The 27,680-nt window shown below is 48.4% G+C and overlaps 2 protein-coding genes across 3 annotated transcripts; one reads left to right on the forward strand and one right to left on the reverse strand.

The window, feature by feature from the left end:
• The first annotated feature begins 249 nt into the window (after positions 1–249).
• TTLL3 (tubulin tyrosine ligase-like family, member 3) lies at positions 250–22,599 on the forward strand. The gene is given in 17 exon segments (XM_008577484.1): positions 250–359; positions 2,414–2,582; positions 2,721–2,818; positions 4,011–4,139; positions 4,985–5,099; positions 5,851–5,949; positions 7,469–7,664; positions 10,778–10,926; positions 14,109–14,352; positions 15,597–16,032; positions 18,720–18,864; positions 19,817–20,057; positions 20,245–20,356; positions 20,359–20,473; positions 20,476–20,542; positions 20,544–21,369; positions 21,493–22,599. Coding segments are annotated over 16 exon segments (2,487 nt in total). The 5' UTR covers positions 250–311; the 3' UTR covers positions 20,668–21,369; positions 21,493–22,599.
• RPUSD3 (RNA pseudouridylate synthase domain containing 3) lies at positions 15,953–27,674 on the reverse strand. Of its 2 annotated transcripts, none has more exons than XM_008577483.1 (9): positions 27,550–27,674; positions 27,088–27,227; positions 26,142–26,186; positions 25,904–26,003; positions 25,063–25,170; positions 24,896–24,980; positions 24,548–24,671; positions 23,988–24,127; positions 15,953–16,213 (listed from the first exon to the last, which is right to left on the reverse strand). In XM_008577483.1, the coding sequence occupies exons 1-9, from the start codon at positions 27,672–27,674 to the stop codon at positions 16,205–16,207; spliced, it is 876 nt and encodes a 291-aa protein (XP_008575705.1). In that variant the 3' UTR covers positions 15,953–16,204. The 2 variants fall into 2 exon arrangements, with proteins under 2 accessions (XP_008575705.1, XP_008575704.1); XM_008577482.1 differs by lacking the exon at positions 15,953–16,213 and adding an exon at positions 22,647–23,018.
• Between the last annotated feature and the right edge of the window lie 6 nt (positions 27,675–27,680).

The raw sequence follows: 27,680 nt of genomic DNA on the forward strand, positions 1-27,680 counted from the left end.
CCCCCCGCGGCACCCCGCACACCCCGGCCTTGGAGGATCCCCCGCCGCAGGACGGTGAGGCCCAGAGCGGCCCGCCAGCCCCAGCCTGCGACGGCCGCGAGGAAGAGAACAAACCGGGGTCGAAGGAGAGGGGGTCGGGAGAGGAGCGGCGGGGGACGGGCATTCGGATGAAGGATGCAAAAAGAGAAGGGACATCGGAGAAACCTAGACTGAGACCCTAGGCCGAGCCCCCAACCCACCCGGCCTTTACTCCGCATCTTTCTGCAGGTTCCCTTGTCCTCTGGCCAGGATTCTCCAAGGCGTCTCACCACATGGGCCGGCTCAGAAACGCCAAAATCCACGTGGACAGAGCTGTCAAGGTCGGAGATGGGGGGAGTGTTTAGAAAGGGCGGCTCAGCCTGCCTCCCTGCACTATTTAATCACATCCTTTTAAAAAAAAGAAAAGAATAATAATAATCTTGACTCCACACCCGTCCTCAACTACCGCCCCATTTTTCTCTCCCCCCTCACCCTCGGAGCCAAGCTTCTGGCAGAATTGACTACTCACTCTTTCCTCACCTGAGACGCACTCCCTCCATTCTGGTTCCCTCCCTTCCCCACTGCCATCAGAAACCACTCTAAGGTCTCCGATGCCCTCCAAGGAGCCAAATCCAGCAGCCTCTTTTCTGTCCTGATCTTGGGTGGGCAGCTTGTGTCATTCTCTGCTACTGCCCCACGCACCCTTCCCCAGTAGCGTCTGACTGCCCACTCCCAGTTTCTTTTCTTTTTTTTTTTTTAATAAGATGACCGGGAAGGGGATCTTAACCCTTGACTTGGGGTTGTCAGCACCCCGCTCACCCAGTGAGTGAACCGGCCATCCCTATACGGGATCCGAACCCATGGCCTTGGTGTTATCAGCACCGCACTCTACAGAGTGAGCCACGGGCCGGCCCGAGAAATAAGTTAGGACTCCTTGACGAGAAGTATTTTTTTTTTCCTTTTTGTCTTTTTTTCGTGACCGGTAACGGGATCACAACCCTCGGTGTCACGCCCGTACCGCGACCGGCAACGGGATCGCAACCCTTGGTGTCATGCCCACACCGCGCTCAGCCAGTGAGCAGACCGGTCTCTATATGGGATCCGAACCCACGGACCGGTCTCTATATGGGATCCAAACCCACGGTGGCGCCCCCGCGCTCCCAAGCGCCGCAGTCTACTGAGTGCGCCACCGGGCCGGCCCCCCAGTTTCCTTTTCTCTCCCTGGCTGCTACTTTTCTGTTGCCTTTGATGATTCCTCGGACATTACTGGTTCCCTGGATCCCTCCCCAGTCCGTGGCTGTCTCCATGCTGAGTCCAGTCAGTGTGCTGCATCTCTTACATGCCCTTTCCAGCCCAGCCTTTAACTCCACACCCCGTAGAGCCTGCCCCCTACTTGACATCTCCACCCAGAGAACTTACAAGCATTTCAAACTCATGCCCCAAACTACGCTCTGATTTTCCTGCCCAAGCCTGTCGCCCTCTCCAGTCTCTGGCCTTCGAGATCTCTCAGTTGCTCACCCTTAAGTCTGATCTTTCTCTTTCTACATCCTCACATCTAATCCCATCAGCAAAACTAGTCATCATCTGTATCTTCAAAACAAACCTCAATTCTAGCACCTTCTCCCCCATCTCCACTGTAACTACCCTCATCCTAGCTAGCTATTGTGATATCTCTGCTGTGCAAACCACAACAGCCTTCTAACAGGTCTGCCACCATCCCTGTCCCCTCCATCTTTGGCAGCAAGCCAAACTTGTAAAACCCAAATCTGTTGCAAGGCCTCAGGGCCCTCCACAGTCTAGCCAGTGCCTACTTCCTCAGGATCTCTCCCCTCCTTTTTCACACTCCTCTCACCCTGGCCTCCGTTCAGTCCCTCTGGCCTCTCTCCAGCCTCAAGGCCTTTGCACATGCTTTTCTCTCTTCCTGAACTGCCGTTTGCCCAGCTCTGTACATCGGTGGCTCTTTTTCAACCTTCCCTGACCATGTATTTCTAAGTAGTTTCTCTGGGTCCCTAAATATCATATTCTGAAACCAGCCTGCCTAGATTTAAGTTCAGATTTAAACCAGCCTGCTTTTTCACTTAACCACTGTGTGGTCTTGGGCAAACCACTCAACCTCTCTATGCCTCTGTTTCATAACCAGTAAAATGGGGATAACAGTATCTAATAAAAACGCATATAAGAGCTTAGTATATAGTAGGTACTTGATAGATATTAGCTATTACTATGATCATTATTACTCTGCATATTTATCTCTACTTGTTTATAATCTGTCTCTCCTACTGCAATATAAAAATTTCCTGAAGACAGAGACCATAACTCTGATACACCATCATATCCACTATATCTGACACTGAGGCGATACTTACTGAACAAGCATCCATCTCTCACCTTACAGCAGAAAAAGATCTTTATGATCCAAGGCCACTACCCAGTGATCCGGTGTCTTTTGCGCCGGAGGGGCTGGGTGGAGAAGAAGATGGTCCATCACACGGGAACCATCCTGCCACCACCCCAGAAGGATCTGGATAGTTCAGTGATGGGTGACAGCGACACTACTGAGAACGGTGAGCAGTCCCTACCTTTCCACAAGATGCCCCTGCCTGAGTCCCTTTTCTTTGGTTCCCACTGTCCCAGAGTTGAGGTGTTACAGGTCTCTGGGGCAGGGACAGGGGCCTCATCAGGCCTGGGCTCTGCATCCACAGAGGATGAAGACGAGGACGAGGAGTTCCAGCCACCACCACTGTTGGACTTGGATGATTTACTGGAATTTGATGACCTGGATGGGACACATGCTCTGATGGTGAGGGCCCTGGGGGCCAAGATGAGGCGGGGGGCTAGCAGAGGCTGCCTAGTCAGAGGGAGAGCACTGGCTTCTAGCTGGATGACTTTAGATGTGTCCTTTTCTTCTCTGGCCCTCAGTTTCCCCATCTATAGTAAAAACTGATTGCTTCTCTAAAGGCTGGAAAAGCCGGTAGAGTGGTGAGGGACTCAGCGGGGCTCAGACAAGGCTGGCCTGGGATTCAGAGCTCTGCTAGGTTTTATCAGAAGCCAGCACAACCTCTGTGCATGGTAATGCCCCCTTCCAGATAAAAACCCCATAATTCCTCCGCCTTTGGCAAGTGAAGGCTGGAAGGAAGGGCTTAAAAAGCTCTGAAAGAGGCTGGTATGATGGTGTGAAGGACACAAATATTGAATGAGGACACTTGGGTTTGAGTTTGGCACCTCCACTTACTATTTATAGTTCATTAGTTGAACTATAAGAAATTTCCATTTCTGTATGTCAGACAAGGTTTATTTTATTCTACTTTTTGGTGGCTGTCCAGTATGGGGATCCAAACCCTTGACCTTAGAGTTACAAGGCTGTGCTGTAAACCACTTGAGCCACCTAGCCAGCCTGTCAGGCACGGTTTAATAATACTGGCAATTTCATATGGCTCAACCTCGTGAGCCTTTGGGCAAGTCCCTTAGCCTCCCTGTGCCTCAGTTCCCTTATCTGTGAAGTGGGGATAACAGTAGCCCCTACCTCATAGGGTTGTGGTGAGGATTGAGTGGAGGATTAAACATAAAGGGCTTAGAACAGGGCCTGCTGCGCGGTGTTATTGGTAATTAATAATCTTACCTCCCAGAGTTGTAGGTAGGATAGAGAAAGATGCAGTCCATGAAAGAGCCTTTGTCTTTGCTGTGTGCTGGTTGGTTTGGAGTCACTGGTGGCCACAGGCCAGGACAAGGTGTGGCATTCAGTTGTGCAGCTTGGTCACTGCTTAGGGACACACAGCCAAAGGGAGGCTGAAAAGCTGGCCTGCTGTCTGCTTACCAAGCACATGCCCTAGAGGGAGAGATGTCTCTTCTTGCCTTATACAAAGATAGCGTGTGGGCCAGAGGCCGCCTTGGAAGCATTGTGTCCTTCCTATTCACCTACCCTGCTCAGCAGAGCAGGGAGAAGCTGCCCAGGCTATTCTGCCCACACCGGCCTCCTGCCCCCCCCTCCCCAGTCCCGCATGGTTCGGAACGAGACCCCCTACTTCATCTGGACCTCTCGGCGGGACGTGCTGGACTGTCGCTTCCTCTCCAAGGATCAGATGATAAACCACTACACCCGGGCTGGCTCCTTTACCACAAAGGTGGGCTCCCCAGGGGAGTGGGAAGGGCAGCTTCCAACCCCCCAGCCCTTGGCTGGCAGCCCTGCTCCCTGCTCTTCTTGTCAGTAGAGAGAGCTCTCAGGAGGAGGGAAGGGTGTATAAATCAGTGGGATTTGGAGTCTGACAGGCTTGAATTCGGGAGTGGGAAGGGCAGCTTCCAACCCCCTAGCCCTTGGCTGGCAGCCCTGCTCCCTGCTCTTCTTGTCAGTAGAGAGAACTCTCAGGAGGAGGGAAGGGTGTATAAATCAGTGGGATTTGGAGTCTGACAGGCTTGAATTCAAATCCGGCCCTGCATGGTATCTGGCACATGTAGACATAATGAGTAAAATGGACTCAAGGATTCAAATGGGATCTGTAGCCAGAACTAACACCAAATACAATGACTATAAGCAAGTCATTCTGTCCTGAGCAGAGGATACCCATTCTGGCTGATAAAACCATTCTGAGCTTCTCTGAGCCTCAGTTTCCTCATCTTTAAATAACACTAGCAATAAGGCCTATCTTCTGGGGTTGTGGCAAGGATGAATGGCTGTATAATTGTGACCTACTGTTATATTATGGAGGCTGGGAAGGATTCCTAGAGGAGACAGTCCCTTCATGATGTGAAAGGGTGGACAGGAGGGATATGGGCTTTCTCGGCAGAGGGGACAGCTCAGGCGAACACATGGGGATAGATGTGAGCAAGTCATGCCTAGCCAGTGGGGCAGAGGCTCTGAGAGCATCCAGGCAGGGTCTCCCTGAGCTGTCTGGGTGCATGCTGAGTATGGGAGAGTCCCTTGGAGCTCTCTAGCAAGTCCTACCCTGACCCTCAGCAACTAACTCCATAGGTGGGTCTATGTCTCAATCTCCGGAATTTGCCATGGTTTGATGAGGCTGATGCTGACTCCTTCTTCCCACGCTGCTACCGCCTGGGGGCTGAGGATGACAAAAAAGCCTTCATAGGTAAGGAGACCCCCAGCCCCATGCCTGGACCTCACAGACTGAAGGACCAGGACTAGAGCTCTGGCTGATATTGGAGAGCAATGAGCCTCTCCCTATGCCCTCATCTGCCCTCCAGATTCCCTTCTATATCCCCAGTCTGTATATTTCCCTTTTGTGCTCTCCCTTCGTGAGCCTCCTAGCCTGGTCAACCCTGGCCTCCAGAAAAGCTTAGGAAGTATAGTTTATATTTTATAGCAGGTTCTAAAAGGTGGCCTGTTGGTTAAGTTTGGAATCCAGAATAGGTTCCAGGCATATATCAAGTCCCATTGGCTGGATCGGGTTCCAAAGAAAGGTGTGGGCTTCGGGCTTCTAAGGCAAAATAGGTTCTACCTCCAGAATATGTTCTAAATTCAGGTCAGAATTTAGATTTAGATCAGATGCTAGGTTTAAATTATATTCTAAATCTAAAATAGGTTTTGGGCCAAGATCTAGTTCTCAGGCTAGAATAAATATCAAAAGTGATCAGGAACAGAAGAAGGAAATCAGACAATAGGTTCTTCAGATTCTGAAGGCAGAATATGAGCCAAGTCAGGTCAGATTCTGAGTCTGGTTCTACAGCTGAAACAGGAACCAGGTCCTAACCCATATTCTGGAATCAGAAAAGGTAGAGTCAGGTTCCAGATCCAAAATGGGGCAAGTCATGATCAGGTTCCGGAACCAGAACAGCCTCGAGCCTAGGGGCTGAGCAGGGTATCCCCTGCCCCGGGAGCAGAGGACTTCTGGCTGACAGCTGCCCGCAACGTCCTCAAGCTGGTGGTGAAGTCTGAATGGAAGTCATACTCTATCCAGGCAGAAGAGGAAGAGGCCTCAGGTAAGTACGTGGTTACCTCCACTCTCCCACCCGCTCATCCTCCCACTTCTCCACCCACTTGTTCATCCACATATTGATGCATTGTCCACATTCATCTGCCCATCCATCACCAGTCTGTTCATCTGTCTACCCTCCCATCTATCCATCCCTTCATTTACCCAGCCCCCACCTACCCACCCACTGTTGATCTCATTCATCTACCTGACACCAGCTTCACACTCCCTATACATCTATCCACTCCCCTATCTGTCCTTCCACAGATCCATCCACCCATCTGTCCACCTGCTTTTCCATCCTCCTACCCACCACCTATATATCCTCCAGTCCATCCACTCATCCATCCTCTGTCCCAACTACCTACACACCTGTCTTCTGATCCATTCATTAATCAATTCACTGCCTCATTCAGCCCTCCCTTTGGCCTGGCATGTGGCCGAGCACCCTAAAGAGGACAGACTAAGAAGACATGGTCCTGCCCATGGGCAGCTCAGGTTTCTGAGGAGGAGGAAGCAGTGAAACCAGGCAGTTCACATGTGGCCCGAGGATCCCTTGTGCCTGAACATAAGGAACAACTGGAGTGGAGGGGGTCACAGGGAGGAACCCTCACTACATTCTGGCGCATCCCATTGCTTGCCTTTTCCCTCTCTGGATTTAGCTCCTACTTCCAAGCCCTAGTCCTATAATCCAGGGACCCATCAGCGAGGGATTCAGGAAAGTAAGAGGCAGCTCTACAGGAAGGAGGAAAATCCCTGCCTCTTCCAGATGGAGACCTTCTCATTGCTGTCTCCCGGATGTGTCATGTACAAGGAAGACTGTTGTGTTCCAGGATGAGGGGAACGGGCACAAAGACCTGAGGTGTGGCCAGAGACCCTGTGCCTTAAGCTTTTGTAGTGTTGGGCTCAAATGGAGGTCAGATGTTCAGGGGTGAGTCAGGGCTGTGAGTTTGCATCCTCTGAGGGGTCATTTTCTAGTGTATCACTTTCAGGTGTGCATCAGAGCCTCGTGTGTGGTAGCATTGCATATACAGGTCAGCCTATCAGTGTGTTAATGATTGTAAATGTATATCAGGATTCTGGGACTGGGTCTGAATTTCTGGTGTGTGTTGGGACTTAAGCCATGTTAGATTTGGGGGAGGGGATTCATGTATACTGGGTTCACCTAGGCCAAGGCTTCCAGGGGCATTTTAGGCAGGGTCTCAGGTATGTCAGAGGACCCAGGGGCAGAGAGGCTGTAGGTAAGTGTTGGAGGTATAAGTGCTGTTGAGGCCTTGGGGACATTTAGGATGGAGCCTTACGTGAGCGACAGGTCCTGGCACAGTGGGAGCTAAGGGCAAGGCACTAGAGTCTCAGGTGAGTGACGAGTCCCAGGGTGGTAGAGGATCTAAGTTTATGCTGGACCTCAGGTATCTTTAGGGTGAGGTCTCAGGTAAGTGACAGGCCTTGGGACAGTGGGGGCTGTGGCATGTGTCAGGTTACTGTCTTGATGTGGGATAGTGACAGGCTCCTCCCTGTCCCTACAGGAAACAAACAGCCCACGAAACAGGAAAAAAAGCCAGTGTCAGTGTCCCCAGAGTTTGTAGATGAAGCTCTGTGTGCATGTGAGGAGCACCTGAACAATCTAGCCCACACGGACATCGACAAGGACCTGGAAGCTCCCCTGTACCTCAGCCCTGAGGGCTGGTCCTTCTTCCTCCAGCGCTACTACCAAGTGGTCCAGTGAGTACCTCCACAGCCAGGGCCATGGGGCATGGACAGGTGCTTAGGGACAGATCTGCTCTGTCTAGCACAGCCCCCACCTCTTCCCCAAGCCTCCCCACTTTGTTCGCCGTGCTACTCTCCTGCTCAGGAGCCCTCAAGGGCTCCCACTGCCTCCATAATAGGATCCAAGCCACTCTTCCTGGTTCTTGGTGTAGCATAGTCACTAAGATCATGGCCCATGCTGTCAAGTAGACCTGAGTTCAAATCCTGGCTTTGCAACTTCCAAGCTCTGTGACCTTGGGAACATTGCTAATCTTTATGAGCTTTACTTTTCTCGAATGCAAAATAGATTTAAAAATAATGTCTGAAGGTCAAGGGTTCAGATCCATGTATCAGCTGGCTGCCAAAAAATGTTTTTTAAATAAATAAATAAATAAAAATAATGTCTGCCTCAATGGTGGAATTAGATAGGATAAATTGTATTATGTGCTCAGCATAGGCTGATAGTATCCACTCACAGAACAGGAATCAAGGGCCGGCCCGTGGCTCACTCGGGAGAGTGCGGTGCTGATAACACCAAGGCCCCGGGTTCGGATCCCATATAGGGATGGCCGGTTAGCTCACTGGGTGAGCGTGGTGCTAACAGCACCAATTCAAGGGTTGGGATCCCCTTACCAGTCATCTTTAAAAAAAAAAAAAAAAAAAGAACAGGAATCTAAGTCATTTAGATTGTATCCTGGAGGTCATTTCCCAGAGTGTGTTGCACAGGAAGCTAATTAGGAAGTAAACAGATTTTATGAAAAAAGGGCTTTTGTGGTCAATCAAGTTTAGAAAACACTGGGTTGAACAAAGTTGAACAGGTTTCCTTGATGCAGGACTTTTCAGAGCCTACTGGTGGTGCGAACCCCCAAGAGAGATGGAGCATGCAGTGTCTTCATTTGGCCCCAGCACCCTCCCTCCCACAAGCATCGGAGGGGTAGTAGTTTTTTCAGAACACACTTAGGGAAAACGTTCTTGAGCAGGGGAAGGGAGTATCAAGAAGAGACTGGTGCTACTTTGGGAGATTGCACTTATCAGAGGCATGCAAGAGGGACTAGAGGGAGAAGGCCCCTGATGGCAGGAGAACACTCAGTGAGCATTTTTTGAGCACTTCCTGTGTGCCAAGCACTGTGCCAGGGTCCAGAAATGAAGTGCATCTGCTGCCCTCCAGGGGGACACAGCTCACAGTGGGAGGTCTGCAACAAGGCAGGTGGGAGTGCTAAGGGTCTCAGCTGGGGTGGTACTGACAGAAAGGAATGGATGGATTTCATTCCCCAGCAGGGGAAAATGAAGAACTAATGAATGATATAATCAGCAGACCCACATCATTAGCAAATAATTCATTTGTATCTTTTCTACATGTCAGAAAATGACAACTAAGTGACCCTATTCTTTCCACTTAGCTACCAGAAAATGTAAAGCCATCCTTCCTAAACTTAAGAATTATCAAGGCTGAGGTAAAACATTAGGTGTAAAGCACCCAAGTCCTTTTTATTCCTGATGTGGAGACAAGTTCTAGAGGCCTGTAGGAGCCTCTCAAAAGATGGGATTACACAAAAGAATGCATCCTATAAGATACATATAGTGCTGAGTGGTTCAGTACAGACAATTATCATTCATTCATTCATTCATTCAATATTTACTGCTATGTTTCTCAACTTTTGTTTTACAAATCCACACCTCACCAGCCAAGCTTTTATTAAGGTTGACTTTCCACAAAAACACTGGTTGTTGTTTGGTTTTTTTTCTTTTTGCTAAATATAAAATCATATTGTCATGTTGAATATATTCGTACTTTTGCAAATTATACATGCCCTACCCCCCCATATGACACTTTCCTGGGCCACATCACAGATTTACTGGGCACATACTTTGTGCCATGGACCATGGAAAAGTTTGTCAGGACTTAGGTGTGAATATTCCTGGGAGACCTTGCCAAACCCTCTCCATCTGGCCTTCCCTGTTCCTGCCACTGTTCCCCAGTGGCTGTTGCCCCCTCATTAAAAGAGAGATAAGTTTTCCATGGCTGGAGACATACAGGGGCTAAGAGGTTAAAGAGAGGTTAGCAGCTAGTGGAGGCTTCCTTCCTATTCAGTTAGAAGCAAAGAAGTGGGAGAATGTGGACAAGGCAGCTATCCGGGGTATTTTGTGACCTGGTTTAGCTCAGGACATTTTGTCCTGTAGGGAACAGGGTCCGTCTTTATCCATAAACCCCTGTCTGTACAGCCCAGTTGCTAAGGCCAGCTCCTGCCAAAGTGCTTACTTAGCCAACCATTCACTCATGTAACAAATTTTTAGGGGTCACCTGATGTGCAGGTGTAGTGCTCGGGGATGGGAATACAACAGAGAACAACTACAAAAATGTTCTTGCTCTTCGGGAGCTTACGTTCTAGTGAGGGGACACAGGTAAGTGTATGTTTCAGGTGGTGGTAGGTGCTGGGAAGAGAACAAAGCAGAGAGAAGCATGATACAGATGTGCTTGAAATTAGGCTAGGATGGGCCCACTTATCAACCAGGGTTAGGTCCGAATTAGGAGGAAAGTGAACTGCAAAAAACAACAGCAGATGAAGGAATCAGGCAGTTTGAATCCTAGCTCAGCCACTCAATTCAGCATGTGGACTTGGGCAAGTCCCTTAACTCTCCAAGCTTCAGTTTACTTTCTCTAAAATGGGACCAGTAATACTTCTCCAGCAGCTCTGTTGAGAGGATGAGTGATAATATATGGAAAGCCCTTGGCACAGTGCTTGGTACATAGTGGTACTCCATCATTAGGAGCTGAAATGATTATATTCTGCCAAAGGCAATTTTAATGTAATAGGAAGGGAGGTGGCAGAAGGTAGAGTGTTGGAGTCCGGGGGTGGGGTTGGAGGAAATGGAATTTTCCCAACATTTCCCATTCCCGTAGTCTGGGCAGGTTAGGATTTGGCGGGTGGCTTGAGGGTGGGGATGGAGGTTTGGGAGAGACAAGGGGATCTCTAGGGGAAGGGGTGACAAGGCTGGTTGGACCATGGCCAGGGGGGGCCTATGTCTCCCCTTGTCCTGTCCACCCACCTGTCCCCAGGCCCTGCTCAAGTCCCATCATCTCCCCACAGCGAGGGGGCAGAACTCAGGCACCTCGACTCTCAGGTCCAGCGCTGTGAGGATGTCCTGCAGCAGCTCCGGGCTGTGGTACCCCAGATCGACATGGAAGGGGATCACAACGTCTGGATTGTGAAGCCAGGAGCCAAATCCCGCGGACGAGGTGGGGATCAGCCCCTGCTTCCTACCACTACCCAATTACCTGCATCCCCCACTAGAGGCCATGGAGGTTAATAGTGCAGGCACTACTGAAGCCAAACTACCTGAGTAGTTTGGCACCCAACTCTGCTATTAATATTCTGTGTGACCTTGAGCAAGTTATATCACCTCCCTAAACCTCAGTTTCCTCATCTGTGAAATGCAGATGATAATAATACCTCCTACAAGGTGAGGATTGAATGAAATAGTTCATCTACAGCTCAGCACATACACGTTGGCTGTTGTAATGATGATGCCAGGTCTTCCTCTTCTGCCCTCAGAATTTGGGTTAATGCTTTAGATAGGATTGGGGATAGTCACGTGCAGTTAGTTGCTTGTCATGTAAGGGCTCTCAGATTCAACCAGGGTATCTTTAGGTATAATAGCATAGTGGTGAAGAACACGGATGCTGGGAGCTGGACCCCCTGGGTTCAAACCCAAGCTCTGCCTCCTGCTACCTGGAAGACTTTGGACAGGTTGGTTAAGCTCTTCTGTGCCCCATCTTGTCATCAAAAACATGGAGCCAATACCTACTCCAGAGGATTAAATGGGTATAATGTACATAAAGTACTTAGATGCTGTGCCTTTCCATAGGAACTGCTATATAGTGCTGTTATTAACTACTATTCTGGCTGTTCAGCCAAGTGTGAATGGAATCTGAACAGGACAGCCAGCAAGCTGGGGCAGTGCATTAGCCCAGCCTTTAAAGACTGTAAGGATTCCCAGGATAGAGAAAACAGACTTTTGGCACCAGGTCCCTCCAAATACTGTCCTTGGGTGAGTTTCTTTATGTCCAGGTGAAGCTGTTGCAGCTCCAGACACTGTGGGACACTCCTCTTGAGATGTTACATCAAAATCAGCAACGACAGGTTCTTTTCTTTTTTAATCTTAGAGATTAGTTTTGTTGCTTTTTTCCAATTATGAAAATAAGAGTTTATTGCTTAAAGAAAAACAAGAAAGCAAAAAAGCCACCCTTGATTTCACTAAGAGTTAACTTCGGTTAACCTTTTGGTGTGTTTCTTTCTATACTTTCTTCTATGCATTTGGAGTGCATATATGTGTGTTTTATTTTAAACAAGAACATCCTGTTCTGTATCTTCTTTTTTTCACTTATTATATCTTTCCCTATCAGTTAGTATAACTCATTTCTGTTTTGCACCTTTCTTTTTTCTTAACAATATTGGAGATCATTCCATTTCAGTAAATCTAGATTTTTATTTTATTTTTTTCTGTTTTTAACTTATTATTATAGGCACTTTCAAATGTACACAAAAGTAGAGAGAATAATACAATGAATCTCCATATACCTTGGCACCAAATTTTAACATTTTATCTCCATTTTTAAAAAATTTAATTGAAGTGTATATATGATATACTTCATTGAAAAAGATACCCATTGTGAGTATATAGCTCAATGAATTGTCATAAAGTGAACACAATCGTGGAAACAGCACCCAGAGCCAAAAAATAAAACATTACCTATATCCTAGAGGGCCCCTCCCAATCTCTACCTTCCCAAAATGTTAACACCTATCCTGACTTACAATACCATAGATCAGTGTTGCCTGTTTTGGGATTTTATATAAATGTATGGTACATTTATACTGTACCTCATTCAATTTTACCTCATTCTATTTCACGGCTCTTACCTCATTCTGTTTTACAGCTAAAATCGAATGAGCCTAATCTGGTTTAGATGATCGTTATAGACTTATCTAATCCTTTTCCAGTGGCTATTTAGATGGCCTCCATTTTTTCCTTTTTATTTGTTGATTGATTGATTTATTGCTCTTACAAGCAACACTGTGACGAACATCATGTGCAGATGTCTTTGAGGTCTTTTCCATTTATTTCCTTAGGATAAATTCCTAGAAGTGAAATTGCTTGGGTCAAATAGCATGAACAGTCTTAATTTTTGTTACACAAGACATCATGTTCTTAGGAATCTTGGTAATTGATCTGGCCATTTGAGAAAGGATCTGATCTGGGAAACAGGCACAAGTTTTTCTGTACCACTGGCAGGTGATCAGGCTGCTTTGGAGGCTAAACAGTGAAGGAATGAAAGTGATTTGTGAGTATGTGTGTTTGGTTTCTACCATGATTCTGTTTTTTACCAGCATTAAAATCATGCCCTGTAAGCATATTTCTTATGCTTCTTAACTCCACTCATTATAAAACATAAAATTAGAATAAGACCACTCCACAAGCCATGAGAACTAAAAAAGAGAGAGATAGAGAGAGATACCATTTTCAACCTAGGAGAATGGCCAAAATAATCAATCAGTCAATCAGTATTGGGTGGGATGTGTGCAAACACGCAATCTCATACTTCCTCTCTGAGAGTGCAGATTGGTAGAACATCTTCGGCAATTTAAAATGGAAAGTGCACATACCCTAGTTAGCAAATCTCCAGCTAGAAATCTGTTCTACGGGTAATAATAACGATATGAGTTAAGAGTTTACTGAGTGCTCATCATGTGCCAAGCACTATCCCAAATTCTTACAATGCTTTAATTTATATAATCCTGTGAAACTGGATATAGACTCACATAACCTGGAAGGATACCCATAAAGACCTGGAAGCAACAGTTGGCTGCCTCTAGAGAAGGGGACATATTTTTTATCACATGCCCTTTTGTACTCATTTTTGTTTTTGTTGTTTTATATTGTTAATTATTGGGGGGAAAAATAATATATGCACATGATTTTTCAAAAAAGCCCAGTACTGGGCCGGCCCATGGCTCACTCGGGAGAGTGTGGTGCTGATAACACCAAGGCCACGGGTTCGGATCCCTATATAGGGATGGCTGGTTAGCTCACTGGGTGAGTGTGGTGCTGACAACACCAAGTCAAGGGTTAAGATGACCTTACCAGTCATCTTTAAAAAAAAAAAAGAAAGCCCAGTACTATTGACATTTTTATCCATGTATATATTCCTTTTCAACCAAACACAATTAATTAGAAAAATTAAAAGTCCTTAGCAAGTTCTCAGCTTTTCCAAAGGGAGCAGGGTTCTGATTGAGGGAGGCAGCCTTCCCCACTTGGAACTATCATTTCCATGGGGATGAGAGCTTCTGTTGAGCTGCCCTGGGTCCGCTGGCCCTGCTCCCAGCCTTACTGCGCCTTACTGCCTTCCTTCCCCCTTAGGCATCACGTGCATGGACCACCTGGAAGAGGTGCTGAAGCTTGTGGACTGCAACCCCATGATGATGAAGGATGGCAAGTGGGTGGTGCAGAAGTATGTTGAGCGGCCCCTGCTCATCTTTGGCACCAAGTTTGACTTGAGACAGTGGTTCCTGGTGACCGACTGGAACCCTCTTACTGTGTGGTTCTACCATGACAGCTATATCCGCTTCTCCACACAGCCATTCTCCCTGAAGAACCTGGACAAGTGAGCCCCATCGCTGACCTCCCTTGAGCTCTCAGTCTGGTTGAGGAGCTGAGCAAACAGGCGATTTCAGTGCAGGGGAATCATGCAGCAGCACTGAGCTCCAAACAGACTCTGCAGGCAGGCAGGCCCTCCATCTATCCAACCATCCTCCCTTATAGCCGATACTGAGTGTGTACCCTGTGCCGTTCTCTGTTCTAAACACTTGGGATACAGTGGTGAACAAAACAAGATCCCAGCAAGAGAGCTCACATTCTAGCAGGGAGAAACAGACAAGCAATGAACATAAGTAAAATTATCTAATACATCAAAAGGTGATATGTGATATGAAAAATAAAAAAGAAAACGTAGAGCAGGGTAAAGGGAGGTCAGGAGAAATTCAAGAGGAGAAAGGCAAGATGCAGTATTAACTCATGAGGCCAAAGAAAGCCTTGTTGAGGCCTGGCTTCAAATTCCATCTCTGCAGCTTCCAAGCTGTGTGGTTTTGGTCCAGTGAAAACCTATTTACACCTAATTTCCACATCTGAAGAATGGATGCAGTAATGTGAAACTCTTAATTACAGCTATCAATTATTGTGTGCTTCATATGTGAAGATGCAAGCACTCTGTGTAGATTATCTCAGTCATTCTTCATAAAAACCCAATGAGTGGGTACTATTATTACCCTCATTGTACAGAAGTGAGGAGCACGCAGGTTAAATGACCTGCCTAAGATCTCATAACCAGTCAGTGGTGAAGATGGGGATTTGAACACACCTTGGCAACTACAGGGCCCTGCTCTTACCCACTTTATTTATTTTTACTTGTAAATATTGTCTACAACATCTCTTACTCCACCTTCTTTATCTTCCAAGCACTGGGAGGGTAAACTGAGACTGTGCACAAAGGACTTAACACTGTGGCCCCCATAGTTGGCACTCTCATAGTAGTTCTAAGAGATAAGACTGGTTCTGGGCCTAGGAGAATGTAGTGGGTCCCAGGCCTTTATCCTTTTTGTCCTCCCCATCTCAAGTTGAACAGTCGAGGGAGGCCCGGGGCTGGTCCCAGGATTCGCCTGCACTCCCCGAGTTTGGGTGGGAGGGGCACAAGGGGCCAGACCTCAGCTTTCTGTTCTCTGCCCCAGATCGGTGCACCTGTGTAACAACTCCATCCAGAAGCACCTGGAGAATTCGTGCCATCGGCATCCGCTAAGTTTGGGTGGGAGGGGCACAAGGGGCCAGACCTCAGCTTTCTGTTCTCTGCCCCAGATCAGTGCACCTGTGTAACAACTCCATCCAGAAGCACCTGGAGAATTCGTGCCATCGGCATCCGCTGCTGCCTCCAGACAACATGTGGTCCAGCCAAAAGTTCCAGGCCTACCTGCAGGAGATGGGAGCCCCGAATGCTTGGTCCACCATCATTGTACCTGGCATGAAGGCTGCCGTGATCCACACGCTTCAGACCTCCCAGGACACCGTGCAGTGTCGGAAGGCCAGCTTCGAGCTCTACGGTGCTGACTTTGTGTTCGGTGAGGACTTCCAGCCCTGGTTGATTGAGATCAATGCCAGCCCCACCATGGCACCTTCCACGGCTGTCACCGCCCGGCTCTGTGCTGGTGTGCAAGCTGACACCCTGCGTGTGGTCATTGACTGGCGGCTGGACCACAACTGTGACACTGGAGGCTTCGAGCTCATCTATAAGCAGGTAAAGTGGTGGAGACCAGGCAGGACCTCAGGGAGTCTGCACCTTCTTCCAGGAAGCCCCATAGTGAATGAAGCACAGGGCTCTATAGTTAGACCTAGTTCAAGACCCAGGGTTCAAGTCCCAGTTCTGACAAGGTGACTTAGTACAGCCACTTCACCTCCTTGAGCCTCAGTTACCTCATCTGTGAAATGGAGATAATATTATTCTCATGGGGTTTGGGAGAATGAAATCAGCTAATATGGGTATTTCTAGAGAGGCATATAGCATAGTGTTAAGAGCATAGACTGGAACTTCTTGGGTTTAAATCCCTTAACTATGAGCTGTACAACTTTCAGCAAGTTCCTAACCTCTAGGCGGTCTCAGCTTCTCATCTGTAAAGCAAGAATAAAAATAGTACCTAATTCATACAGTTATGAGAATTAAATAAGTTGATATAAGCAAAGTGTTTTAGGATAGTGCCTGGCACATAGTAAATCCTATACAAGTTTTGGCTATTGTTGTTATTACCTAATAAGGTTGATTCATGATAAATGGCATCACCCATATAATACATGAACTTATAGTAAGAGTCAATTAATGGCAGCTGCTATCATTATTATTATTTTACTCATCTTCTTCCAAAAAGACACTGAGTCTATGTATAGAATAGAATAGGATTTTTATTTATTTATTTTTTTTTAAGGATGACCGGTAAGGGGATCTCAACCCTTGGCTTGGTGTTGTCAGCACCACGCTCAGCCAGTGAGCGAACCGGACATCCCTATATAGGATCCGAACCCGGGGCCTTGGTGTTATCAGCACCGCACTCTCCCCAAGTGAGCCACGGTCTGGCCCTAGAATAGGATTTTTAACAATGTCAGAAAACCACTTTCAAGGGTTTCTGAGCTCTGGAAATAACTGTTGGCAGTTTAATTAAGTGCTTTCTGATTAGGGTTCAGCTTCTGTCAAGGTTTGGCTACAGGGAAAGAACATGCTGATTACATAACCTCAGTGTCCTTGTCTTTGTTACAGTAACTAGTCATACCTTAAATTAATATATTGGCATTTTGGTTTCAAAAATGTAAACAACGAAATACAAGGGCAGGAAAATATGATAAGGCCAAGGGAAAAGGTACCATTGTAGTGCAGTGGTTCCTAGATGCTGGTTCATAGTCCAGAATCACCTGGAAAGTCTTCTAAAGGTGTGGTCAGGAGGCCCTAACCCTAGAGAATGATCCAAAATGTATGGCTTGGGGACTGTGCATCTGCATTTTTCAAAAGTCCTGTTGTCTCCCAAATGTCATGTATCACTGATTTGTTTTTGTTTTTTAGGCCAACATGTAATCAAGGTTCACACCTCGCTGTTTTTTGTCTCTTTAATCTCTTTCAATCTAGGACAGCCCGAGTGCTTTTTCTCCCCCATGGTTTTGATCTTTTGAAGGGACCAGGCAGGTGGTTTTGTAGAACTGGCCCACATTCTGGATTTATCTGATTGTTTCCTGTGGTGTTGTTTAACTTAGTCTTTGTTGTCTGAATGTCATGTGAATCAGAAGTGAGGTCAAACAGCTTGATGAGGTTCAGGTTAAACATTTTGGCAAGAACACTTCGGAGGTGATGCTGGGTACCTCATGTGGCATCACAAGGCACATACTGTCAGTGTCTCACCATTAGTGAAGCTAATTTTGACCATGGGTTAAGGTGGGTGGTAGCAGATCTATCCATTATAAGTTACATCCTCCCCTTTGCAGTTATTAACTACTTTGTAAGGTGATACTTAGGCTGTGTGCAAATTATATATTTTCCTGTCATCCTTTTTACCTAATTGTTTTGATATCTAGTTTTGATTTTTGCCTGTTAGAGTTGCAGAATGGTGTATTTTTACTTCTATTGTTCATTCTATATAAGCTGAGAGTCTTCTGTAAAGATGAGCTTTCCTTCATCATGTCCAGCTATTCTGGAGCTCTAATAGCTGTATTTTTAACAAGTGCCAAGTAATTCTGATGTTTAGATAGATTCTAACCAGTATCCTTTGATGACACAGAAGAGCCTCAAACTAGCTCCAGGCTAAAAGGAGGATTGTTAGCGGGGAGGCGTGGGGGCTCTCCAAGAGCCCAGCTCAGGAAGTACATCTTGGTTTAAGAGGTACTGAAAATTGTAAGGGAGCTCCTTTCTTGGTCACTTCCCTCTGCCTCCGTCTACTTCATTCTCTCCACAGACTGCCTTCTTTAAGGCTTTTAGTTTCTGCTCCTCCATAACCTGTGTTCACGTGAGGATCTAGGCAGGCTCCAAGCCTCTTATCTGTCTGGGTGTCATAACTCAGATTCTCTCTGCAGAGAGCCTGATTGGCTCAGCTCAGAAAGCTGTCCATCAGCAGTGGCCTGTGGAAGTGGAGACCCACACATTCCAGCAGGGGCTTGGGACAGCTTAGGAGGGCAGTGGGGTGGAGGGGTGCTGGTGGGGGCATGGCTAGGACTCCCCCACTCCTCTGGGTTACTAACCCCTAGGGCTCTGTGGCTCTCTAGGTACTGATTCAGGCCTCTGGGGCCAGACCCTTTCGAAGACAGAGGTGGGCTTCCCATTTCTCAGCCCAGAAACATCTCTTGACCTGGTGCCTCAGAAGTGAATTTTATCTCTGCTCTGGATCTTGCTGGGCCAAAGATTCTAGCACTACTGTCTGAGTGGGCCTTGTCTCCCCTTTTTGCCCACAGCCTGCCGTGGAGGTGCCCCAATATGTGGGCATCCGGCTCCTGGTAGAGGGCTCCACCATCAAGAAGCCCATGGCCATGTGTCATCGGCGGATGGGGGTCCGCCCAGCACTTCCTCATCTGCTGACCCAGCGAGGCTCTGGGGAAGGCAAAGACTCGGGGACCCCTACCCACAGGTCAGCTTCTAGGAAAGTTGCTGGGACCAAGAGCTTGGGGCACACTGAGAAGCCAGACTCCAGTGCCAACACCTTGGCCTCCAGAAAAGAGAAGAAAGGCAAGGCGGAATGTGCCACATCCGCAGTCCAACCCAGTCTTCGGAAGTGTTACCCCCCCAGCACCAGCATGGGCTGCATTTTCACCATGACCTTTGCTAGTGGGGATAGACAACCCTCCTGCTTGAACAGATTGCCATTGAGCCCAAAGAACCCCCAGGCCTTGGGTAAGACCATTTCCCCAAAGCACCCCTGTGTCCCAAGGCAATTTCTGCCTACTCTCCAAGCCTCTCCCAGCTACTCGGATTTGCTCCCCAATCAAAGAGCCACCAGTAGCAAGTAAAAGCTACTATTCACAAAGTATTATTTTTAAATACACAGCCAAATGAATGTTGTCCCCTCCAAAGTAGTGACCCTGTGAGGCAGTTAGATTTACTTCAAAGATGCCAGGACTCAATCCCAGGTTGATCTCTCTCCAGAGCCCAAGTTTTGCTGCTGCAGCATTCTGCCTTTGCCTCCATGCAGAGTTGCCTCTGGGGGAAAGGAACTAATATTTTATACAGCACTTAGTTTACACTGTGCTGCCACCTAACCAGCTCTTTCAGTCCTCACAGCAACCTAGCGAGGTAGGTACTGTCATTCCCGTTTTCCAGTCAAGGTATCAGGAAGTTTAAGGAAGTTGCCCGAAGTCGCACAGCTCAGAAGGGGCAGAGCTGGGATGCAGACCCAGGTCTGTTGGACTCCTGTGTTCCTCCCACTGCCTCTGAAGGAGGAACCTGGAGGGCTCCATCTGCCCTCACCCCGCGCCCCCAACCCCCCGACCCTCTGCACACACCTTGTGGGGCCTCTGGCCCTCCCTGGGCCTCACAGCTTCCCTTGCTCCCACAGCCCCTAACCACTTCCCCCACCTCAACACCAAGGCCCAGCTGCCTTCTCCCCATGTGCTCCGACCCCAGGGGTGGGGCCTCAGACTGCAGCACAGCAAGCTGGTGGGCTCTAAGGCCCTGTCGACCACAGGCAAGGCCTTGATCACTCTACCTACAGCCAAGGTTTTGATTTCTCTCCCACCTAACCTTGATCTCAAGCTGGCACCCAGCATCCTGAAGCCATAAAAGGTGAGCTGCAAATTGTGACTCACACCCTGGTGGGCAGTGCTGAGCACCGGGGTCAGGGCTGGACGGCACAGGCAGAGGGCAGCTCCCAGGCTGGCTATGCCCCAGGAAGAGCTTGTCTCCCTCAGAACCCTCTTCCTAGACAGATCCTTGATCATCGCTCTCCTTTTCCCCTTCTTTCACACCAAGGCTGTTGCTCCCCAGCACCTTCAAGGCCCCCATCCTGGAAGTGCCTTGTCACCTCTGCCCTTTGAAGTCAGAACTCTTCCTAGCACCCATAGGAAGGTCAAGACCAAACGCAAGTTCAAGGCCAGACTCTGCGACAAACCCAAAGCATGCCCTGAGAAGAGACTGAGCCTCCTGGAACCCCTGCCCCTTATTGATATATTCCAGAGGCCAGGGGGCATGGGCAACAGGAGGCTAGGGAAGCCCGTGCATCAGTCCCCACTACCCCTGTCCTGGATCCAGCGCCAAATAAAAAGCAGCAAGTGAAGTATTCTGGGCTCCATTTCTGTTGGAGGGTGAAGAGCAGGTGGGGCAAGACCCTCTACCCCAAGGTCCACAGCAAGAGCTGGAGGCCATCAACAGCTGCTGTATGCAGCAAGGCCCAGAACTCCCACCTGGTGACAAACATGGGCTTCCTGTTCAGGGACTCCTATGGCATCTCCAATCCTTGGGTGGGGGTGGGAGGGATAAGCTTTCATTTTACTGATGAGGAAACTGAGTCTGAAAGAGGAGATGTGGCTTGCCCAAGATCATGTGGCAATGAGAAGGCAGGGACACGTTGCCAGAGCTGCTGACTGCTGGGAGTCCCCCCAGCCCCAGAGAATAAGCTGGCTGGCAGCAGAATGACATCTAATGGTCACAGACACAGGAGAAAGGGTGGACCTTCCCTAAACTCAAGCCCTTCTCCAGATGGAGTAGGTCTTGGTCTCTTCTTCAGTAAGGGGCTAAGGTCACCTAAAAATGAAATATCCAACAAGCTACACCCATGTGATAAAGTTTGGTATTTCCTAGTTGTAGTGGGTTGAGCGGTGGCCTCCAAAAGATATGTCTTCCTGGAACCTGTGAATGTGACCTTATGTGTGAAAAGAGTCTGTTGATTTAATTAAATTTAAGATCTTCAGATAAAATCATACTGGATTATCTGGGTGGGCCCTAAACCCAATGGCAAGTGTCCTTGTAAGAGTCAGAAAAGAAGAAACAAACATGAGGATAAGTCCATGTGAAGATGGGGTCAGAGATTGGTGTGATGCAGCCACAAGCCAAGAGACACCTGGCACCATCAGTGAATCTAGGAAGTAATCTCCTTTAGAGTCTTCAGATGAGGTGGCGCTCATAAGTCCATGTGAAGATGGGGTCAGAGATTGGTGTGATGCAGCCACAAGCCAAGAGACCCCTGGCACCATCAGTGAATCTAGGAAGTAATCTCCTTTAGAGTCTTCAGATGAGGTGGCGCTAACACTTTGATTTTGGACCTCTGGCTTCCAGAACTGAGATTTCTGCTGTTCTATGCCACTCAGGTTGTGGTAATTTGTTACTGCAGCCATAGGTAACTAGTACACAAGTCATGCTGAAGATACACATGCTCTGATCCAGAAATTCTTGCATAACTAAACCAGGAAATGTGTACAAGCAGACTCACAGCAGTATAGTGACAACTAAGTGACCTAACTGCTCTATTCAAACTCTGGAATTCAGACTAGGTGCCATACAACACAGATGCATTTCACACTTTGGAGCAAGAGCAAATCACAAAAGAATATATACAGCATGATTCCACTTACAGAAAATTCAACAGGCAAAATGAAACATTGTTCAGAGATGCATATGTATGTGGTAAAACTTAAAAAGAAAAGCGAAGAATTCTCCCAAGTCAGGGCAGTTGATTCTAACCCAGACTGAACAGTAGAACCCCTTCCGGAACTTTAAAAAAAGACTGATGCCAGGGTCCCCACCCCAGGCCAATAAAACTGGAATCTCTGGGCTGCAGAACCATGGGGAAGCATGAGGATTTACGCTTCCTGCAGGGGTGGGGGAGGGGGATTCTCATGTGGGGCCAGGGTTGAAAACTGCTGCTCTACAAGGAAGGAGAAGGTGCTTCTATTTCATGCCCCAAGCGGGGTTATATAGGTGTCACTTTATAATTCTTTAAATCACAGAGCTGTTTTAGGCTCTCCTTGTATGTTTGATACATCTTTTTTTTTTTTTTTTTTTTTGGTGGCTGGCCAGTACGGTGTATTTATCAATTTTTTTAAAGCAAAAGATAGTCACAGAAAGAATTCTGACCACCTGGGGGAGGGGGAAATGGGGGGTTAATGTTCAATGAGTATAAAGTTTCAGTTTTACAAGATGAAAAGAATTCTGGAGATGGATGGTGGTGCTGGCTGCACAACACTGAATTTACTTAATGCAACTGACTGTACACTTCAAAAACGGTTATGGTCAATTTTATGTTATTTGTATTTTACCACAATTAAAAAAAGAAAAATCTGACATCTCTTCCCATCCAGGATTGAGACAGAAACTGCTAAATAAAAAGACCATATATTCATCTCAGCAGAAAGCAAGGAAGGTCTGTGATAAACATTTACTTCCTCAGCAAATCCTCAAAACCATACCATGAGGTAGGAACTTTTATTATCTCAAGTCCAGAGGGTGAAGTCACTTGCCTGATGCCACACAGCAAGCAAGCAGCCGCACCAGGATGTCATCTCAGGTTTATGTGACTAAAGGTCCTTAAACATGGCCCCCCTGGGGGGGGATGGTTAGGAACAGAGGGAGGACTGTTGTTGGAGGAGCCCCAGGCACTGTAGGGTCCTGGAAAAATAAGGTGGCAGGGGCGCCAGAAGCTTCATCGGGGTGTCCCTGGACCTGGTGCCTGGGAGAAGGAGACAGTGCAGGTGGAGATGCAAGGGCAGCTGGGCAGCCTGGGAGGGGCTCACGCGGAGGCGTCTGAGGAGGGCCTCCTCCAGGACCTGGGATGGGAGAGGCACGTCAGCAGAAGTTCCAACCAGCTGAGCACCCAGCTCTTAACCAAATGGGAGTGAGGGACTCCGGTCTGCAGCTGTTACTCCTTTCCTCTCTACACACACACACTCACAATGGAGCAGAGCCTGGCTCGGAGTTCACCAAATCAGTTTCCTCCTGGCACCCAGCACAACTATAGTTCCCAGCCCCCCTTGCAGTTTGGTGAGGCCATGTGCTCAGAGCTCTAGCCAATGGAATGTGAGTGAAAGTATGTATGCCACTTCCAGACCTGGCCCACAGAAGCCTTGTCCACCTGAAGCTACACTGCCTCCTCTCATCTGGCTGAATATCAACAGCCTGGAACCCTGAGTGACTGCTTGGAGCAAAGCCCACTCCTAACTCACTCCCATTAATTGGACTTAACATGAGAGGAAAATTATTGTATTAAGACTCTGGTACTTTAGGGTTACTCTGTTAGCACAGATAGAGGTACCTTAAACAACACACGCAATGTTTTTTACCCCTTGTACCAAACAGAATCAAAGAATGGCAGACTTGGAAGGGCTTTTAGAAATCAGCCACTTAGGGCCGGCCCGGTGGCTCACTCGGGAGAGTGCGGTGCTGATAACACCAAGGCCCCGGGTTCGGATCCCATACAGGGATGGCCGGTTAGCTCACTGGCTGAGCGTGGTGCTGACAACACCAAGTCAAGGGTTAAGATCCCCTTACCGGTCATCTTTTAAAAAAAAAAAAAAAGAAATCAGCCACTTAAAATCCCTTATTGAATAGATATGCAGAATGAGGCCCAGGAGAGGGTATGTCACTTGCCTGAGGCCACACAGCAAGACAGGGGTACAGATAGACTAGGAAGCCAAGAGCGCTGCCTCCCAGTCCCAAGCTGCATAGCTAATGCCTAGAGATGCTGCCCACCCTCACCACTCATCCCCAGAAGGTAGCAGGCAGGTGGGCTTAGGTACCTGTTTTGAGGGCTTGGTGCTCTCAGCTGGCAGCAAAAAGCGCTGGCCCAGGACAGTGCCCACACGAGCAGAGTACGTGTGGTCCCCGAGCACAGGGCAGAGCTGTAGTACCATGTGCACCTGTAGTTGACTAGGGAACACTGGAAAACAGGAAGGACAGGATAAATGGTGGGTGGCTGCTCTTTCTGTCCCACCCAGTATTGTACCTCCCTTTTCCTTTAGGGAAACACCACCCCATTCTCAGATCATGTGGTGTCAGTGAGGTCAATGCTAGGGCCCCTGCCTCCAGAGAGGGGCACATGACCAGGTAAGGACAATGACACCTGGCCTGTGGAATTTGCTCATTATTAGGTGCAACCCTGAATTAATTGTTGAAGCTACTGGGTACAAGTACTGCTCCTTCCTGCTATGGTGCTAAACTGGTGGGGGGTGAGCCTGGAGCTGCTTCCAATTGAACCTGGTTGCATACACCCTTAGGGCCCATCAAATGTTCCCTAGGCTGCTGCTGAGTGCCACCACCCTTCCACCCATTTCCCTTCCCAAGCCGAGTCCAGACCTACCTGTCAGTGGCTGCAGCTGGACTAGGGCACAGCCAGAGCCTGTGGCCACCACTCGGAAGTGGCTGGAGGTCCTCTTGACACCTTCCAAGATGTCCTTTCGGGATGGGGACTTCACTGGAACTACCTTGTGGTGCCAGCCAAGAATGAACAAGCTTTACACACCTGGAACCTAAACCAGACCCTCTCTGCTCCCAACAGGCTCAGGACAGGGCCATGGTATAGGCAGTGGTCACTTGCCTATTCTAAGGGACAAGAGACCAGACATCCCAAGTCCATAACCCTGATGCCTCTGTAGGAGTAATATATCTGGAAGGACCCTACCTCTTCCCTGCCCAGACCCTGACTCACAAGATTGACCCCATCAATGTGTTCCAGCTTCAGAGGTGCCTGGATCTTCCCCTCAGAAGTAGCTGGGATCCCATCAGTGACAGCACTGAGAAAGGGGCAGGAGGGGGGGTCTCAGAGTGGCTTGCTGAGATCTCCCCACCCCCTAGGAGTTTCCCAGCACCTCTCACCAGTAGGTGGCTGTGGGTCTCTGGGCTCTCCGAGAGTGGATGTAGAACTTCTGCAGGTGGCTTGCTGTCTGGGGACAACTGCAGAGGAGTACAAGCCCAGAGGTCTCCTTCCCACTGGAGGAAGGGGACAAGTCACACCAGTTAAAGTCCCTTGGGCTCATCCACAATAAAAGACCCCAAGGAAGGAACACTGACCTGCTTAAGGCCAAACAGTAGCACCAGGACTATCACGCAGACCTCCTCCTGAGAAACAAGTAAGGCTTCCCCTTGTTCGATGACAAGACTATGGAGCTTAATGTGCTTCTCATTTTGCCCTGGCCCCCAGGAGGCTCAGAGCCAAATGTCAGAACAACTACCACCAATTGCGAGCTACCATGTACCAGGCACTCTACTAGTTATTTTATATATGTTAGCTCTTAAATACCTGAATTCCCCACAGACAAGCTCATGAATTTGTGGAGTTACAGAAATATTTCATCTCAAGTACCATCTCTAATTCATGGCAGTTAGAGGAAAGAATATCATGGACAGACTAGCAATGCCTGCGAGTATGGGCTTGGAGAAGTGACTGCACCCTGAGCACAGGTATTATTATCTCTATTTTATGATTAAGGGAAATGAGGCTCAGTGAGGTTTCATGCTTTGCCTAAATCACACAGTTTGTACATGAGGATTTGGAACCCATATCCATCACTTCCTCTTCCTTTTCACAGTCCTTGTATCCTACCTCTATGATCTCAAATCTTCCTGTAGAAAATATCTCAGCTTACTCCCAAGCAGCTGTTTCCCCACCTCAGAAGGATGCCTGTCCTCCTACCTTCCTATCACCCCCACCACTTACTTCCCAGGTGCTTGGACAACCTGGAGCTCCCGCTCCCCGACCCCCAGGGACTGGCTCAGCTCTGGCAGCACAGAGAGCAATGTCAGCTCTCCTGGTTTTCCTGAAAAATAAGAAAAAGTACAAGTTGCTCGCAGAGGCCAAAGCTTCATCCCACCATCCCCTTCTCTTTGCTATTACTTCCCATAGAGACATCAAACCCCTGTTCACTGCATTCCCTTCCAAAGCCCCCTGCCCATACCTGTCACTGGCAGACCCTGTGGCTTGTTCAACGTCACTAGAGGTCCTGAAACATATATGACATGAACATCAGCAACAGCAAAACTAATGGTAAATCTTTATGCAGCACTTAAAGAGTTTACAAAGCACTTTCTCATTCATCTTAGCATGTGGCCCCATGACAATGCTCAGATATAAATTATCAACCCCACCCCCATTGAACTGTTCCTCACACATGCCAAGCTCACTGCCGCCTCAGTGGCACCGCTTTGCATGTGCTGTTTCCTCTGTCCCAGATTTTCATGGCACTGGCTCCTTCATATCATCCTGGCTCAAATGTCACACCACAGAGAGGTCTGAGTCCCCAATCTAATGTCTGTCCCCCTCCTATCATAATACCCCGTTTTAGTTTATTCATAGCTCTGATCACTAGTAACGTGTTCTGATTAATCCATTTCTCCTACTAGAATGTTGGCTTCCTGAGTACAGGAACCATATCTATCTTTTCAGCATTGTATAGCCTGCTTAGAACAGTGCCTGGAACATAGCGTAAGTTCAATACATAGTAGAGAAAATGAATAAATCACTGAATGGAGACTGAGGCTCAAAAATTAAGTGATTTTCCTAAAGCCACACAGCAAGCTGATTACAGAGCCCAGATATGTCTGACTCCAAAGCCTGAGTTTTGTCCACCAATAAACAATTTTTTATTATGGCAATTTCCATTACTGAGTGCGTACCATGTGCAAGGCCCTCTAGTTATTTGCAACCACTCCTCCTCCTCCTAACCCCATCACCACGATGCTGAAGCTCAGAGAGACTGTGTGGCTCCTCCCAGCTCATGCTGCTTAGCGGGAAGCAGATCCAGGATTTAACCCCGAGGGCTTTAGTGAAGAACCCAGCCAACACCCCTGAAGGTTTGGAATCCGCTCCCGGGTCTCTGCGCAGCAGTCCCTCCCACCCCTCACCTTTCTCGTCCACCACGGCCGCCCTCAGCACATCAACCAACTCCTCCCGACTGAGGTTCTTTGGCCGCAGCAGCCCCGGGAAAGGCTGGTCCCCGAGGGGCACCAACCGTTTGCTGGAGCTTCTAGGTTGCAGCTGATGCCTGGAAAAAGTGGGGGAAGCAACAGGGGATTCATTCGTTTCCTGAATTGCCGCCTGCCCATTCCTATCCTCCACACGCCTCTTCCCAAATCCTGCCGCCTCCTACAAGTGCCTCGGAACGCCTGGGCTGAGCGTCCCAACAATTCAGATTCGATTGATCCCACTTTACAGCGGAGGAACGGGGGCTCAGAGGCCGAGAGACTAGTTTAGGGGCACACAGCAGAGCCGGGATTAAAACCTATAACTACCTAATCCAGTTCCCGCGCATCCCCCGTCCCCTGCCCTAGCCTCCCTCCCACACGAAGAGGGGAGGACTGAATCACCGGGCCTCGGTGCCAAAGCGTGAGTCTTTGGGCGCGGCGCTGACCCCTAGGCCCCGCCGCCAGCAACCCGAGACCCGACCCAAAGCACTGTATCCCCACATTTCCCGAGCGCGGACAGTGCGCATGTGTGT

The sequence above is a fragment of the Galeopterus variegatus genome, unplaced genomic scaffold, assembly GCF_000696425.1.
Source record: "Galeopterus variegatus unplaced genomic scaffold, G_variegatus-3.0.2 Scaffold1520, whole genome shotgun sequence".
NCBI lineage: Eukaryota > Metazoa > Chordata > Mammalia > Dermoptera > Cynocephalidae > Galeopterus > Galeopterus variegatus.